Source organism: Patagioenas fasciata, chromosome 2 (assembly GCF_037038585.1).
Source record: "Patagioenas fasciata isolate bPatFas1 chromosome 2, bPatFas1.hap1, whole genome shotgun sequence".
Classification (NCBI taxonomy): domain Eukaryota; kingdom Metazoa; phylum Chordata; class Aves; order Columbiformes; family Columbidae; genus Patagioenas; species Patagioenas fasciata.
The window spans coordinates 76,019,830-76,037,392 of NC_092521.1; the positions used below are offsets into that span (position 1 = coordinate 76,019,830).

General features: G+C 38.7%; 1 protein-coding gene across 4 annotated transcripts in view; it reads left to right on the forward strand.

Annotated features, from left to right (window-relative positions):
* The window catches only part of MTRR (5-methyltetrahydrofolate-homocysteine methyltransferase reductase), a 29,467-nt gene extending 14,911 nt beyond the window's left edge, over positions 1-14,556 (forward strand). For all 4 annotated transcript variants that reach the window (XM_071804446.1, XM_071804447.1, XM_065830421.2 and 1 more), the window contains 9 exons: positions 1,030-1,183; positions 3,524-3,612; positions 5,281-5,461; positions 6,565-6,607; positions 7,050-7,236; positions 9,894-10,012; positions 11,536-11,628; positions 11,715-11,894; positions 13,107-14,556. In XM_071804446.1, the coding sequence (XP_071660547.1) occupies positions 1,030-1,183; positions 3,524-3,612; positions 5,281-5,461; positions 6,565-6,607; positions 7,050-7,236; positions 9,894-10,012; positions 11,536-11,628; positions 11,715-11,894; positions 13,107-13,251 (1,191 nt within the window). In that variant the 3' untranslated portion in view covers positions 13,252-14,556. The remainder of the gene's footprint in view (positions 1-1,029; positions 1,184-3,523; positions 3,613-5,280; positions 5,462-6,564; positions 6,608-7,049; positions 7,237-9,893; positions 10,013-11,535; positions 11,629-11,714; positions 11,895-13,106) is intronic.
* The last annotated feature ends 3,007 nt before the right edge of the window (positions 14,557-17,563 follow it).

Consider the following 17,563-nt stretch of genomic DNA (forward strand, 5'->3'; position numbering starts at 1 on the left):
TGTATACTAGTTTGAAGATGAAAGGCAGAGAGTGCTCCATAATACTTTATAAGAAATCTTTGAAAGCAAGATACATTGCTTTGGGTCTGTTTTCTGTATCTATAGAATGATACCTTTGGGATATTGTGATTTTGGCACTAACTTGTATTGGACACTATTAACCTAATCTATACCAATTTCCATGGACATCTTTAAATCTCAGTTATAGAGTTTATTAAGTTTTGAACAAGTGAGTCTCTGAGATGTTGGGGTTCTTTTTGCATATATTTGTATGTATACATGCATCCTGTCATCAGCACGCACTAAAAATTTGAACATTTTGTGCCTTTTTTTCCTCACATACTCAACAACCTGGGTATGCAGGTCACCTCACCTGATGCATAAGGGAAACATAATGACACAAGTATAATTCTGTATGTTTCTATAACAGGCAGATGCTTGAGTAGAGTTTTAGCAGCTGCCACAAGAACCGTAGACAACTAACTAGAATCTAGGGCTTAAGGTGTGAGATACCTTTTGATTTTTACTGTGCTTTCCCTTGCTGTCTATCTTCTTTTCCTCCAGAAAATGGAAACAGATAGGGTCATTTCAGTTATAGTACATCAAATGTTTTAACCAGCAAATTTTCTTTTAGTGATAATGTATCTTTATACAAAATAGCGTTCATTATGAGGACTTAGGTCTCTCTTCTTCTCAAACCAGAAAACAAAGTACATCAGTAGTGAATGACCTGGGCTGATTATGTAACACATCCTCTCAATACATATATATTTTCCTTTTGCTTATGCTGTTCAGCAGTTCTTCTTAAAGAGTGTCCAAATATTTAAATCAGATAAGGAAGGATTTTTCCAATTAGGGAGGTTGAACCTGAAAAGGAAACATGAATATTTGGTTTCTAGATCTAAAGAGGGAAGTGTTAGGACAGAGTAAAAGAACATATGACATAATGTGACTGCAACAGTAGGAAGATCGCTGTTGGCCTTGGTTTATGATACAATTTAATGGAAATTATATCATATTTTAAACCAGGATACAATGTTCGACTACCAACCTGGAGATGCCTTCTGTGTAATATGTCCCAACAATGTCAGCGAGGTGGAAGAACTTCTTCAAATCTTGGGACTTTCTGAAAAAGGAGATTACTTTGTTTGTGTAAAGGTTAAGCAGGGCGCTAAAAAGAAAGGTACGGTGTGATGTGCTGGTCATGAACAAATACACCTTTCTGTGTTGGGAGTAGTTGGTATGCATATTTTTGAACACTTTTATCTTTAGTATTGGGGCATTTCATGGGGGCATGTTGGAAGTAACAGATGTGTTAAAAAAAGAGAGGACACATAAAATGCTGCTGCTGGTTTTACTGTAGATGCGTTAGCTTCTGACTGGGAACTTGTACCTGGCATTGCCGTTCATCCACCTCATTCTTCCTCTGTGCTCTTTTGTGTTTACGACAATGAGTCTTTAATCATGTAACCTAACAATCCCCCACTTGAAAGTAAAATCTCTGTGCACAACACTTCACATTAATCTGTTTTACATCTTAAGAGGCTGAAGCAGATGACTTAGTGCTGCTATGTGGTACCTTTTAAGGGGCTCATAGGTCTGTGTGGATCTGTTCTGCTGAGTCTTATGGTCCCACTCCTCAGAAAGGGTAGCTGCAGGTTCAAGGCATGCCCATGTACTGCCAGCTGGACCTGTGAGAATTACTCTTCTTTTGCCTTGCAATTAGTGTTTTAGTGGTGCTGCTGAGCTGTGCCTTTAGTTTTGCAGGATGGGGTAGGACATTTTGTTGTTCCAGTCTCCGGGTAAATTAGTTCCCATGGCAGGATTCCCTGACTCATTGAGGGCAACACATGTTGTCCCTTAAGTATAAGATGTAAATGAACCACTCTTCTTGTGCTTGGCATGTAACTTGCTTGGTCATGAGGAGGGTTTATATGACAGGCTATGTCATAACATATGATATGGAATGTCCAGGCTCAGCTTATCCCCATCTTTGACTCCCACTCCAGTAACTAACCTCTGTTGGGAGAGGTCACAAGTTATATTTGGTGCAGAGCCAGTATCAGTTACAACCCAGTCCCTGGACTGGGGAAAAAAAAAGGGTGCCAGGAGAGTCCCAGCTTTATAACAATTTTCCTTTGCACCAGCGCTGCTCCTGAGCACCCTCAGAGTCAAGACCCTGTCCAAGGCCCAACCACTGTGTGCAAGGAAGCAACAAGAGATTGGGTGGGGGTGGTGTGGAGGGATTTCTCAAGTATGCTACTATTTACAGATTTTACAGAATTAAGCGCATTTACAAAGGGAGCAATTAAAAAGGAAGGGTATTGTGAAGGAGGAGGCTATAGAGGACCAAAAGGATCAGATATTCATAGGAAGGTGGGCTTGAAATTTTGGTCTCTCCTGAGAGATAGTAGGTTTTCTATGCAAATCAGATCTTTGCTACCTAGCTGCATAAAATTTGATTTTCTCTCTAAGTTGAGGCAATGTCAACCGCAGGTTCAAAGTGAGGGTCTCCTTGAATAGCCACAGAGATATTCTCTCCTTCCTGCCTACAGTAGTTCCCTTTCTTCTGCTATATTGATGTTGCAGGAAGACTGTAAAGCTGCCCTAACTGGGCACTTTGAGGCCATCAGTGCAGAGCACTTTCCATGTGGGACAGAGCTTGTATAGCCAAGTGAACATAACTTAGCCTCTTAATTGTTCTTGAGTACCAAAAAGACCTGCACTTCCAAGGCAAAGTTGGTAAAATAACTGAGTGAAGCTTGGAATATCTGTGCTCTCATCCTATGTGTAAATAAACTAGGCTACTGCATCTGTGGCTGCCTAATGTAGCACTAATTGGGGAAAAACGTGATATTGGGCATTATTTATACAGCATTTTGCCAAATGGCATGACTGTCTGTGAGTCTTAATGAATGATAGTGGAAAGGAAGATAATAGCGCTGATTGCAGCACAGAGAATCAAAGTTCTTTGTTCTGCTCTTGAGCCTTTTGCATGACCAGAGCAAGTAATTTTTCACATTTGCCTTGGATACTTGGCCAGGACTTAGCAAGTTGCTGCTGACCCACTGATCTCCAATCATAGCTTGTACGCTGACTTCCATCCACTGCAGTTATGAAGTTAAATGGTTTAGTATCAAACCCAAATTAATTTATTTGGTGCTGTGCTGGTTAGCAGAGACTTACTATGTTACTAAAACTTAACCACTTACTGTTTCCAATCTGAACCAAAGAATTGAGCTCCGTAATGCAGCTTTGCAAATCCCAGCAATGTTCCAGAGCTGCTTTCCTTTTGAGTTGGCTGTCTCGTAACTGCATTCACATTTCCAAGGAATTGATGGTAACTCTTGTGGTTGTGGGTTTACTGAAAGAAGAGAGCTAATGTCCAACATTGATACTTCATTGGAAAACTGTCTTGCTGCTTAATTAATGATTTCCACTAATCAGCTGGAGCTCGCCATTTTAGGATATTAATAGATGCACATGTGTGGTTTGTTTTTTTTTTTTTCTCCCACTAAATTAGGAGCAGCTATTCCACAACACATCCCTGCAAGAAGCACCGTGAAGTTCATTCTAACCTGGTGTCTGGAAATAAGAGCAATTCCTAAAAAGGTACTTATGTGTTTGTTCTTTCAAAGTGAAATCCTTAATGATTCTATGCTGTAGGGGCTCTTACAGATCTATCCTTGCTTCGTGTGTAGTTACTGCATTTCTTCAATAAGAATTGTTAGTTTGTATGCTGCTGTTTGTACTTTGTTGTGAGAAATTTAACTTCTAGTACGTTATCTGGAAAACTCAGATGCTGAAATCTGTATTCCTGTTCTGCAGTACCTTGTTTCATAGCTAGTCTGGAACTAAATAGAAAAGTGCTAGATATTTGGTGCCAGATAACTGGAAAGCTGACTGAACCTGGTCGTAGGCATTTTAGTGAAATAGTTCTTTCTAATTAGAGGGACCCACGTTTTGTCACTGAAAATGCACATGTTGCTCTCTGCAAACATATAGTGTCTTTTAAATTATTTTAAAGCTTTTCTTTAGCATTTCAGTAATCCGACAGAATTCAAAGGAAGATTTTTGCTGGTGTAGTGAATGTTATTTTCCTTGCACTCTATGCCTGCAAAAAATTGGAAGCTTGCAACTGGAAATGGATGTGTATTTCTGCTATTGTCAAAACACATTTTAAAGATGATAACTTTGTGTGAAAGATGAAGCTAAACTGTTGTGTTGGTTGGATCTCTGAGAGAAATCAGTTTTTGGAAGGACCTTTTCACTCAATTTAGTGGATTTCACAGCAGAAGAGAAGAGAATCTTCCAATTGTTTCAACCTTTTCAAAACTACATTTAACAATTTCAAAAATTTATCTCAACAATAAGAGTAGACAGAGAGTACTGGCTGGGGAATATCGGCCAAGCCAGGTTTTATAACCTCTCTGCTTTATTACCTGTTCAGTGTAGAATGTGCTTTATGTAACTCCCTACTCAAAACTATTGTCTGAAAGCTTAGTGTTTGAGCACACTCGAATTATTTTCTGAGTATTCTTTTGTGTAGAATATGTCCTCTGATTGTACTTGCTGTGTTGGATCACTTTTATGCACTGTATCTGTTTCTGCCTTGCTTTTGAAAAAAGTCTTGTATCTATTTACATCTTATTTTTACTTTGTCTTACAATGCTCAGTTTAATTTTCCCTTAAGAAAAGCTTGCAGTACCATTATGTAGGCATAAAGTATGGAATAAAACACCACAGCGACATTTGCATGACTCATTAAATACCCTACTTTATTTACAGTAATACTCCTCCTAAGATATTTTATTATTCCTTTCCCAGCTTCTGTAACTTAGCAAATGGCGTTTTGTCTTGATTTAATTTGTGTTATGGGGCTTTTTACTCAACTAAAGTATACATACATAAATAAGAAAGCCTTTCATAAATTTGAGATTTATCAGGGAATGGGTTGTGCCTGTTTGTCTCTCCCTGACTCAGGCTAAGTAGGATTTTCTGACCTGCTGGCTTGTCCCAGACATTAGAGGAGCAGCCAAAAAAACCCCAAACCACAACAAAACAAAGCAAACAAACAAACAAACAAAAACCACAACAACAACAAAAGTAAATTTTTCATTGTAGGCAAAAGTGTGCAAGGGAAAATAAATTGTATTATCCATTAACCTGCTAGGTGACTGCTTCCTGTCCCCAGGTAACCCAAATGTTTCCCAGTATTGTGACAATTTTCCCCAATTGACAGGTTTTTTTCATCTTCCACTCTTATTTCCTTCCCTGCAGGCATTTCTGCGAGCTCTTGTAGAATGTACCAGTGATGTGGGAGAAAAACGGAGGCTTCAAGAGCTTTGCAGCAGACAAGGAGCTTCTGATTATACACGCTTTATTAGAGAGTCTGATGTTTGCTTGCTGGATTTACTTCATGCTTTTCCAAGCTGCAAGCCTTCACTTAACCTGTTAATTGGTAAGTGACTGATTTAGAACAAATTAGGTTTTGTTTCTGAAAATACATTAGACTAAATGTTCAGCTTCCCAAGAAAGGGGAATAACTTGCGTTAACAGCCTTAGACATATTGTAGTAGTCATAGTGATCAAACTAAAAATATTGTTGGGAAACTGAGCTCTGTTCTCCAGTGTGTAATCTTTGACCTTAATTCTGCAAACACTCAGGTGCACACCTGTGCTTCAATTGACTCTGGATTGCTCCTGTGCATAAAAAATAAGCCTAAAGTGTTTGCAGGATTAGGGTCTGTTGCTCCACTGTATCTTTTCTGGCATGTGCTGTGGCATTTTTCTGGTGTTGCTCACTTGTCAGCATTCCCCACCACACTGTTCACTTAGCGATATGTCTGTGTCCTTTTGATATGCCCATCTCCTCAGCAAAAATGCATAGTCTGCATGCATGGGCAAATCATTCCCTGGAAGACACCGTATCTATGTATGTATATGCACATGCATACGTAGATATGTATCACCCTCCGACACACACATTTATATTTCTCATTAACAAAATGCTCAGTAAACTCCTATCTGTGCTATTGTGGGGTTTGTTTTGTTTTGCTTTTTAAGTTGGGATTTCAAAATTTGCATATGTATTCACAGTTGTTTGAAATTGAACTGGCACATCTGCTTCTAGGATGTTATGTATAGGAAACTTTCAATCAAGCAATTCCTATTCTGAGAACTTTTGAGCTCCATAAAGCAATCTTAGATGAAAGGTAGGGAAAAATTAATTTCAAGCTTCACCTTGTCCACTAGCTACTGACATCTCTTCTGTGCACCATACAGTTGTGTATAACTGACAAAGAACCCCATAAATTAAGTTTTGACGCCTCATTTTATGCTATCTCTAACAGATGTTCCACAAAATCCAAAAAGCATGCAAGATAGAGTGTAGTCTTAATAGCTTATTTCTGAGACACAAACACTGAATGTTAATAGAGTAAAATTATAGTTAAATTGTAATATGCTTGTAATTTGTTGTAATGTACACACATATGATATTTTCATTTTGGTTGGGGTGAATCAATAAGTGATGCTTTTATTTTTTTTCTTTTAATTTTTCAGAACATCTTCCTAAACTACAAGCCAGATCCTATTCAGTGTCAAGGTAATGAAATATTCAAATTATATCTTTTTGCTAATTTAGGTATGCTCTTTTCTCAAGAGTGTGTGTGTGTAATGATCTTAAGAAAAAAGAGAGGAATGAAGGATTATACCTGAGGAAAAAGTGGTGTATCCCTGTTGCAAAAAAACCCCATTGTTTGAATATTTCAAACAACATCGTTTTGCATGACTTCTATAGCATTCTCAAGAACAGGCTCACACACATGTGAATCTGATAGAGAGGAACTCAAATTCCTTTCTCTAGGCACTGCCCACTGAGTCCAACCTTAAGACATTTTCTAATCATATGAGAGTGTCATACAATTAAGTGAACACTGAGAATCTTGAGTCAAGTGAAGTGGTTTGGGCTGGAAATGGACCTGCTCTAAGTTTGTGCATCTATCTCTCAAAGTTTTGGGTTTTTTTAAATACTTTTATCTTTACAGTTCAAACTTGTATCAGCCAGGAAGACTGTGTTTTTTGTTCAATATTGTGGAGTTTCCTACCTGTCCTGCTAGACCAGTCTCACGGAAAGGAGTGTGTACAGGCTGGCTTGCTGAATTAGTTGCACCTCTACTCCACCCCAATAAAAACACTTCGGATGCAAAAGCAGAGAACCCTTCAACTGAAAAGGTATTATTATATCTAAGCTCCCTTAACTGTTAAATTTATATGCTTGAAACAACTGCAGGTTTCTTTGTTCACCGCTCTGATGCAATTCAGGTGTTTCGGCATATGCATCTTCATTTTGCAGTTCTACCCTACTTGTAAGTTTGTAACATGTTTGGAATTTCATTGCTAAGTTGCTGAAGTCAGGTATACCTAGATAAAGTAAAACATGAGTAGCGAAAGTTCGCATTGCTGAGAGGCCAGAGTAATTTTCCACCCTGTTGTAGTCTTAAGTGAATCTTGGAAGATGTTTTCGTGGACTGAAATGCCACTGCAATTATATGATTATGGGTGTTAGTGCTGTAGGAGAGCAGCATTGGGTCACTTCTGGGACAGGGTGGCAGATTATAGGGGAAAAATGATAAATCTCTTAATGCTTGTTAGGTCTCACACAGTTTGCAAAGGCCAAATTGTTGAATGTGACACAGAGGACAACCTTCTGTGATATTTCTGATGTGCATCAAAGATGGTTTGGCATAGTGGGTGCTATTAGGAGAAGGTACTTTTTTTTACACAAATAGAAACATAGCATCATTTCGGTTGGAAGAGACCCTCAGGATCATCAAGTCCAACCATAACCTAACTCTTTACACTAAACCATGTCCCTAAGAATCTCTTCTAAATGCTTTCTAAACACGTCCAGGGATGGTGACTCAACCACTTCCCTGGGCAGCCTGTTCCAATGCCTGACAATCCTTTCTGGGAAGAATTTGTTTCCTAATACCCAATCTAAACCTCCCCTGGCACAACTCGAGGCCATTTCGTCTTGTCCTATCACTTGTTGCTTGAGAGAAGAGACCAACCGCCTCCATGCTACAACCTCCTTTCAGGTAGTTGTAGACAGTGATGAGGTCTCCCCTCAACCTCCTTTTCTCCAGGCTAAGCAGCCCCAGTTCCCTCAGCCACTCCTCATCAGACTTGTGCTCCAGTTTCTTTCGTGGCAGAGCATTTATGTAATTAATCTGTCTCAAAGTTATTACCTGTGAGGTAATTATTAAAAATTCTACTATATAATTAACATGACAAAAGAACTACTGTCAGTCTAATCTATATTTGATTAAGAAAATGGAAACAAGTATAGAATTTCGTTACAAGAAAACTGCTGATAATTGAGGGTGTTGGTCTGGCAAATTGGAAAGAAAACCCATACAAGTTATCTTAACTTTTTAAAACTAACTGAAAACCCAAACTGAGTAATATGTGCATCATATATATTATTCCAGTATTCACATCTGCTTTTTATTTAAAGTACCATTGATTTACAATGTATTAAAGATCTAACATGAAAAGGAAGTGGAGTAAAAAGAAAAAAAATTATTACAAAATGAGACTGAATAAAGTTCAGAACTATTTGCATCCACTCTGTAAGCCAGAATTCAGCATACATAAATATGCAGCCATACACATAGATTGCAGAAATTTGTAGAATAAGAAAATAGATGAGTGCGATCTTATGCAAAATTACCTGAGATTAATTGGAAACACTTTACAATATAAATGTGTTTACCATTTGCAGTACTTTTTAAAGGAATGACCAGTTTGGTATCGTTAATAGAGGAAATAACCTCCTAACTCAAGTGTGGTTTGAAGTAGTAAGTATCACAGAAATACAAATATTTCCCTCGGAGCAAGAATTATACCATTTTTTTATCATCATCAAACCAGAAAAATAATCCTGTTTAATATTATAGTATCTATAATGAATTAAGTTATAAAAAATAAGTAGTGTTAAACCACTTAGGTTTACAGAGCAAAGTTTAAATAGCTTAGTCTAGTGCTTCATTCCTTTCTTAAACTTGAAAGTAAATTCAAATCCTTTCATAATTAACATGCAAAATCAGTTGGAGGTTTGCTTATGACTTTAGTGGATGAAGCTCTGCTATGGCTGCTGCTGAGACTTGAAGAGTTTTTTAAAAAATTAAAAATAGTCATCTCTTGTTTTCTATACATTATGTTAGCCATGCCTCAGACAATAGTTGTGGAGCTCCTATGAAAATCATATTTAGACTTCCTTTCAGACACAAATCTGAAGATCAGAATTAGAGTTTATTAGTGGAATGATATAGAGCAGTTTCCAAGGTCTTTGAGCAGTTATCTGCCTCCTCTCACCCCTATGCATTTTTGGAGATCATGTAAAACTTCCATGAAAATTAAGAATGCAAGCCCAGTATCAGTAGGCTTTAATTCGCTATAAACAAATTCTCACCTCTACTGGAATATTTTTAGATGTCCACAATGTAAAAAAATGTTGAGTAATAGCAATAAGCTTCACTTCCTTTTGTGTACCAACACCAGTTCAATACATTTTGTGAATCAGTATTCCCCAAATTTATGGTGCGGTCAGCTTTCATACTCAGAAACTCGCATTTGTGTGGTTTTGCATAGTTTTTCTCCAGATTGATCAATAGGCCTGTGAGTATGGTGTGGATTTTTTTCAGGAGCTCATGTGAAGTTTTATTCCACATGTCTGTATGACCTTAAAAATAAATTCTGAAGGTCAGCATTTCGAAGAGTATTTGGACGCATACACTATGTAAATATCCTGAAAGTTCTAAAACATTCATCACATTTTCACTGCTTAAGAATATTCTTCAGTTTTATCCTATCTAATTTCATTTCAGATATCTATATTTGTGCGTCCAAACAATACTTTCCACTTACCTGCAGACCCATCTGTCCCGTTCATGATGGTTGGTCCAGGAACAGGAATTTCACCATTTATTGGTTTTCTACAACACAGGTATGTACCAAATTGTTACCTGGAAAGCAGCCTTTTTCTGTTGAGGAAAATAACAGCCTCAGGTTTTGAGTACAAATATAGTTAATATTTTTTTCCTTTTATTCTTTCTTTTTCTAGTGGAAGTCTGTTGATTAGAAAATCTTATTAATTTAAACAAGCAGTGCTTGTCTATTTATTTGTTTTTCAAATGAGTAAGATCTACACTTCCATCTGACTGTATGTAGTATCCATAGGGGATCTGTAAGGAATTGGGTGACTTGCAGAAATAGTAATAAGAAACTAAATATTTTATCCGTGTGTTGCTGGTGGAAGCCCTGTAAGTGCTTGGTACTTTTTAGAAACAGTGTTGATTAGCTGAACTTTAATATTCAAAACCATTTCCCTTCAGAAATGGCATCTATATTAAAAGCCTTGGCATGCTAAATGTCAAGCTTTCTCTGGCATTCACCTATTTCTGTGTGTTTACAACATTTTCCTGTTTTAAGATCAGGACCTTGGCACCTGAAACCTCAGCCGGGCAGAAATCTTGGGGTTTGTGGGTTTGTATTTGAGGGAAGGTAGATCTCTTTTTTTCTTCCCCTTCTATTCCAGCAGCATAATTTTGCAAGGCAAAGAGATGCTTCTTCAAAAAGTGACAAGTACCTCATTGCCTAGAATGTATAAAAACATGATTATTCATAGGAAATGAAGAATGGGAAGAGTGACATATTTGAATGGGTATGGTTGCAAGTTTTTGTAGATAACCAACACGTATCATTCCCATGTGACTCGTTTCCTCCAGCAAGATAATGGAGTTTCTTGCATCCTTTAGCTATTATTTTTAAACCATTTTGTTTGAGAGACAAGTGAAAGTTTGACATGATGTTTCTGACTCCATCCTTTAACCAAATCATTATGTACAATCTTTACTCCTTAATTTTAACCACCAAATATGCCTTTATCTCTTGGAAGTATTTTGCATTTTCATAGCATTTCATAAGCGTGTGATCGAAGAAAACAAAATCTCTCTTGCAAAATATAACTAGAAAGTTGCAGCTAAAACTCCTATAAAGTAACACCTTCAGCTTTATTTCAAGAAAATGTAATAACTCTTCTGATGATGTAGTAGTAAATAGATTGTTATTCATAAAGTCTTGCAGGTTTCTACAGCTAAATGGAAAGCATGCTCATAATGCTTTCTGCAGAGTTTTCCTGGGTGTTTTTACAGGGCTTGCAATGAAGCATAAAGGGTAGTGATTTCCTTTTTCAGCAGTCAGGATTGTTTTATGAGATGTTTGGAAGTGTCAGTCTTTACTATTCCAATGTGAAACTGTGGCAAAAAAACCCCAAAACCCTTTGAAGTTGATTGATTTTGAGCTGGGCCAAAAGTGAGAACTCAAGAAAATCAGAGAAGGGTTTGGCTGTAATTTACCTTATGCCATTTCACATTTCTGCCAATACAGAGATTTATTAAACCACTACTTTAAATGAGAGTTACGTTATAGGCATTTTAGATTATTCACTTCCTTTTTTGATCTGTTTAGGCAAAAGCTCAGAGAAGAACACACAGACTGGGAATTTGGAGAGACATGGCTGTTTTTTGGTTGTCGGCATCAAGATCGAGACTATTTGTTCAAGCAAGTTCACTATTTAACATCAATTTTGTATTCATGAGAGAATGTGTATCCCGGAGTCATTAATAACAGTTTTTATTGCCTTTCAGAGATGAGCTCAGATGTTTTCTTGAAAATGGCACATTAACTCATCTTAAGGTCTGTTTCTCAAGAGACTCTTCAACCGCAGAAGTAGCTTCGCCTAAGTATGTGCAAGAAGTTGTCAGGCTTTATGCTAAGGAAGTTGCCAGAGTCCTGCTGCAAGAGAGAGGTTACTTCTATGTATGCGGGTGAGTACAGTGGAGATGGACTGTCTCAGAAAGAACATTGAGTCAGCAGATCTTTTCTTGAAGATGGTTTTCAGGCCACATTCATAGAATGTCCTGAGTTGGAAGGGACCCACAAGGATCATTGAGTGCAACTCCTGTCCCTGCACAGGACAACCCCACAGTTCACACCATGTGTCTGAGGGCATTGTTCAGTCTCTTCTTGAACACTGTCAGGCTTGGGGCTGTGACACCTCCCTGGGGAGCCTGTTCCAGTGCTCCACCACCCTTTGGGGGAAGAACCTTTTCCTAATGTCCAACTTAGTAAAAGTTTGAGGCTTTAGAAAGACTTAGTGCTGTCTGAAAGAAAGGACCAACATGATGCTGGAATAGCCTTTCTGGAATGCATGAATTTCATCACTATGTCCATTTTTTCCAATACAGTGTTGGAAGTGTGGCTTGTACCCACGCAGTTCCACTGGTTTCTTTACTCACTTATTATTTGTTTTTCTTTTGTAGTATTCAATTAAACTATAGGAGGTTTCAAGCTAATGGATTTCTCTTGAGAAAATGAGATACTTGAATGCATGTGATGATAAACTGCACAGCTGTGAGATAGCAGCAGTCTTGTGCTGTGTTCCAGGCTTGGATGGGCCAGAATGATAAAGCTCCATGATGTATTTTAAAGTAGGGAGTTTTATTTGTGGATGCTGATGTACCTGGAGGTTTGAGATTCTCAGGAAGTTTGTTGTTAAATAGACAAACTGTTTGAATATTGAGCCCAATGTCAATACTTTTTCCTCCAGGAGTAAATGTTAGCTATTTGTATTAAAAATAGCATTATTAATAAGTGAGTGATTTGTGGGTTTGGGGTTTTTTTTGTTTCATTTTGAGGGCGGTGTTGGTTGTGAGTTTGTTTTTGTTTTGTTTTGTTTAATGTTGGTACAATGTGGTGATATAATAATAAAAAATACTTCAGCAGGTCCAGTTGTCCCTAAAAGAGAACAATTATTCAGTGACAGCTCAACTAGGGTTCTGTGTTTTTTTTCTTATAAATAGCAGCACGCTGAAATCTTTGTAATCTCAGTGAGAATCTTGCCATACAATATACAAGCTGTATTTGTGTTTGGTTCTTTTTCAGTGCCTCTTTTCCAATAGTATCCTGCCTATTGATAAACAGAACAATCCACTATTATTAATTTTCCTCCTGTTTTGTTGTTTTGGTTTTTTTCTCAGAGATAAGAAGCACATGGCTGATGGTGTAAGTGATGCTGTAGTGGACATTTTAAGCATGGAAATGAAAGTTGACAAATTGGAAGCAATGAAAACCTTGGCCATGCTTCGAGAAACAAAACAATATTTGCAGGATGTTTGGAGCTAAATATTTGTAACACGAATGATTTTGTTTCACACTCACGCTTTTGATGAAAAGTTATTGTCAAAAGAACTGTCTGTAGTCACACAAATCTGAACTTTTTCTATTGACCTTTCAAACAGGAATATGAAACCTTTGAAACAATGAGCCAGGCTGCCTTTTGAAGCATATTTTTTAATGATGTTACATCATGGACTGTCTCAGTGCCTTGATTCTTTCATTTTAAGTTTGGGTTCACATAGAAAGTAATAACTTCTGCACTTGTACAAGTATAATTGTATGTTTCTGTTGCATACTAATCTGTGCAATATCAAATACGTTACTGACTTGCCAAGATTTATTTGAATGTGTATTGGGTTTGTGTGGCAAGGTTTTGGTAGTGGGGGGGGCTACAGGGCTGGCTTCTATTAGAAGCTGCCGGAAGCTTCCCCCATGTCCAACAGAGCCAATGCCAGCCGTCTCCAAGGTGGACCTGCCGCTGGCCAAGGCCCAGCCCATCTGTGATGGTAGCATCACCAGGTAGTGTCCCTGGGATAACATAATTAAGAAGGTTGAAAAACGTGTACATCTTCGACTAGAGGAAGGAGTGAGAATATGTGAGAGAAACAACTCTGGAGACACCAAGGCCAGTCAAGAAGGAAGGCAGGAGGTGCTCCAGGTGCCAGAGCAGAGATTCCCCTGCAGCCCGTGGTGCAGACCATGGTGAGGCCGGCTATCCTCTGCAGCCCGTTGAGGTTCACGGTGTAGCTGAGATCCACCTACAGCCCATGGAGGACCCCACAGCAGGTGGATACCCAAAGGAGGCTGTGACGTGTGGGAAGCCCACATTGGATTTGGCTCCTGGCAGGACCTGTGGGCCTAGTGGAGAGAGAAGCCCACATTGAAACAGGTTTGCTGGCAGGACTTATGACCCCGTGGAGGACCCACACTGTTCCTAAAGGGCTGCACCCCATGGAGGGGACACACACTAGAGCAGTTCATGAAGAACTGCAGCTCGTGGGAAGGACTCATGTTGGAGAAGTTCATGAAGAACTGTCTTCCATGGGAGGGACCCCACACTGGAACAGGGGAAGAGTGTGAGGAGTCCTCACCCTGAGGAGGAAGGAGCCGCAGAGACAATGTGTGATGAACTGACCACAACTCCCGTTCCCCATCCCCCAGGCACCACTTGTGGGGAGGAGGTAGAGAATTTGAGAGTGAATTTGAGCCTAGAAAGAAGGGAGGGCTGGGGGGGAAGATTTTAAGATGTTGTTTTATCTCCTATTACCCTACTCTGATTTGATTTGTAATAAAACAAATTAATTTCCCCAAGTTGAGTCTGTTTTGACTGTGATGGTAATTGCTCTCTCCCTGGCCTTATCTTGACCCACCAGCCTTTCATTATATTTTCTGTCGCCTGTCCAGCTGAGGAGGGGAGCTATAGAGCAGCTTGGTGGGCAGCTGGTATCCAGCCAGGACCAACCCACCACCACAAGTTTGTCTAAGAGCAGTGCTGAGTAGTAACTCTTAGAATAATGTACAGAGCTGCCAAGCGCTCAGATAGAATAACAGATGTATCAAAGACAGAAAGGGAGTTAAGAGTTTGTTTGCTTGTTTTGGTGTGGGTTTTTTTTTTTATTGTTGTTGTTGGCTGCATCCACTGTTAAGTGTTAAGTTCACATATATCCTGCTCTTAGGGAGATTCATGGGACAGAAGGATTTGTCTCTTCCTTGCTCAACAGAAATAGCTGAGCAGCAGGATGTTTCTTCTGCTAGAAGTGTCTTCCTCACTTGACCCTTTTTTCTTTTGTAATAATTTTAATGTATTTTTCTTGTGCTTTCAGATTATTTTTTTTAATAGTGCCCAGCAGTGATAATTTGTTTCCGGTCAGGTTTTAAGAACATTTACCGGGCAGGTTATATTGTTCAGTTTTTATTCAGCTGGTTAGATATGATCAAGAAAGTGAAAGTGTTACTATTCCAATATATTTGAAAAAAAAAAATCCATTTCTCCTTGTTAAGTGTTCTTCAATTTCCTGCTTATTCCTTGCAGTCATTCATATTGCTGCATAGGGCAGGAGATGTGGAATGCCAATGAGTCAGTGGCATCTGCACACATTTTATGTGAACCCTTGCATTAGCCAGTAGCTTACTGCACTGTTAGTTAATTGCAAATACTCTGAAAATCCTAACTTTTTTGAAACCATCCCTGAAGGTGATGCAAATACTTCTCCAGTGGTTACATTTTAGGCTGCCTAATGGCAGTTACTGGGACAAAGATGTGTTGTCATATAAACCATACGGAAAACATACACTGTATGTTTTATCTAAATGTCATTATGTACCCTTACTAGAGCTGCTTCCCAGATGACAGTATTTCTGTACTGTTGAGGATAGAAATACTTTGTCAGGTTCCCTGCTTGGCTAAAGTAGTGCCCATGGTGGCTATATCATATGCCCATACCTGAAGACTTTGTGCTTATTAAAACATTTGTCAACACAATGTCATAGATAATTTTAAATGTATCTGACTCACAAATCCTCTGCTTGAATGGACAACTGCAGCTGTTTTTTTAAAGAACTCTTATAGCAGATGGGTATGAAATGACCTGCCTAAAGCTCAACTTTGAGCTTTATGGTTCACATGAGGTCATGTGCTTGCAGCTTTTCTCTAACGCAAATATGGATATTCTCATTGCATATTTATGCATTTAGAAATTTGGTATGTTGATGGTCTTGCACAACCTCTTTATTATTGTGTCAGTTTCACTGGATGTCCCTTGTATAAAAGCTTAGTGCTTTTGTTTGTTGGTTTGGGTTTTTGTGGTTTTTTGGGTTGGTTTTTTTTGGTGGAGGGTTGGTTTGGTTTGGGTTTTTTTGAGCAGCTCTGTCATCCTCCATCTCAACCAGACTCATTCAGATTTTTTTTCCTGCTCTTCAAATGGAAACTTTATGCTTCTCTCTGTTTCACTCTGGATGCGTTTCATCTGAGTTGGGGAGACCAAAACCAAATCCAGCAGTCTGATTTAAGACATGACAGTGATTATATAATAACTAACAAAAACATACTTTTGGTATTGTTTTATGTTCTGTTTTTTTGAGGTGTAATGAAGGAATAAAAATGGGAGAATTGTGGCATGCCTGCTAAGAATATTACATTACTAAAAGCATCTACAAGCCCTCATTGCTTATGGTGAATTGGTAGAGGAATCTACACAGGCAGAATGGTACAAGCAATTGTTTCAAATCTGAAAATTGAGCTGGTTGATACAGTGTTTTAATGTAAGAGTTGTAGACTACTTTAATGAATCTTGAGAGTTTGCACTCCAGTTGAAGAAAATGTGTAGATATAGAAAGGTGCTCAGTATTATTAGAGCTGCCTATCATAAAGAAATCAAAAGACTTTGAAATTGATGGCAAAAGCAGTATGTCAACTTGTTTAGTCTCAAAACCCTATTCAAATGTTTCATTTTGAAAAAAAAATCAGGTTTTATAGAAATGCAAATTACAGTCTTTAATTCATTCTGCACCTCTACAAAGTAAATTCACTTTCATTAGCATTTGAATAAATGGTCCACTTCTGGTGGAAAAGGTTCCTCACATTGACAAAATGCTCAAAGCCAATTGCACTGATTAAAAAATAAAAAGTTCTACAGTTGGTTTGAAAACAGCCATTTTGTAAGGCTCCATCAGTCAGGGCTATTAATTTCTAATCTGCTTATAAGTTTATTGCTTAGATGATCAGTTGGATTTCTCTAACTTTTTTTTTAATACATTTTATTGTAACTTGCTAGAAGATCAGCAGGGCTGTTCCCAGTACTCTCTCCTAAAAGGTGACTAAAGAAGTGAACAATGAGGTGGATTGAAATCTGTCTGAGCTGCTGGTCTCCAGTGGTTGTGATTGGCTCACTTGGATGCCAGTCACTAGTGGGCTGCCCCAGGGGACGATATTGGGTCCAGTCCTGCTTAACATCTTTATTAGTGACCTGTACGACGGGCCAGAGTGCACGCTCAGCGAGTTGGCAGATGATGCAGAACAGGGGTATGGGAGTGGTTGATAGACAAGCTGAGTGTGCCATATTTCAGAGGCACCCTGGCAGGCGGGAACACAGAACCATCAGGAATGTCATTTGCAAGTGACCTTTGCAAGTGCTTGTCTTCAGCTCAACTGCTCACATCCCTCCTTCGAGTGGTTTCCCCCAGACAGAAAGCCTCTGACTTGAGCTTCAGACAAGGAAAAGATATCACCCAAGGAAACCTGCAAATGAAGAGTGAGTCCTCTAGAGGTTACTCAAAGCTTGCACTATATGGAGTTGGAGCTGTTCTTTGATGCCTTGGA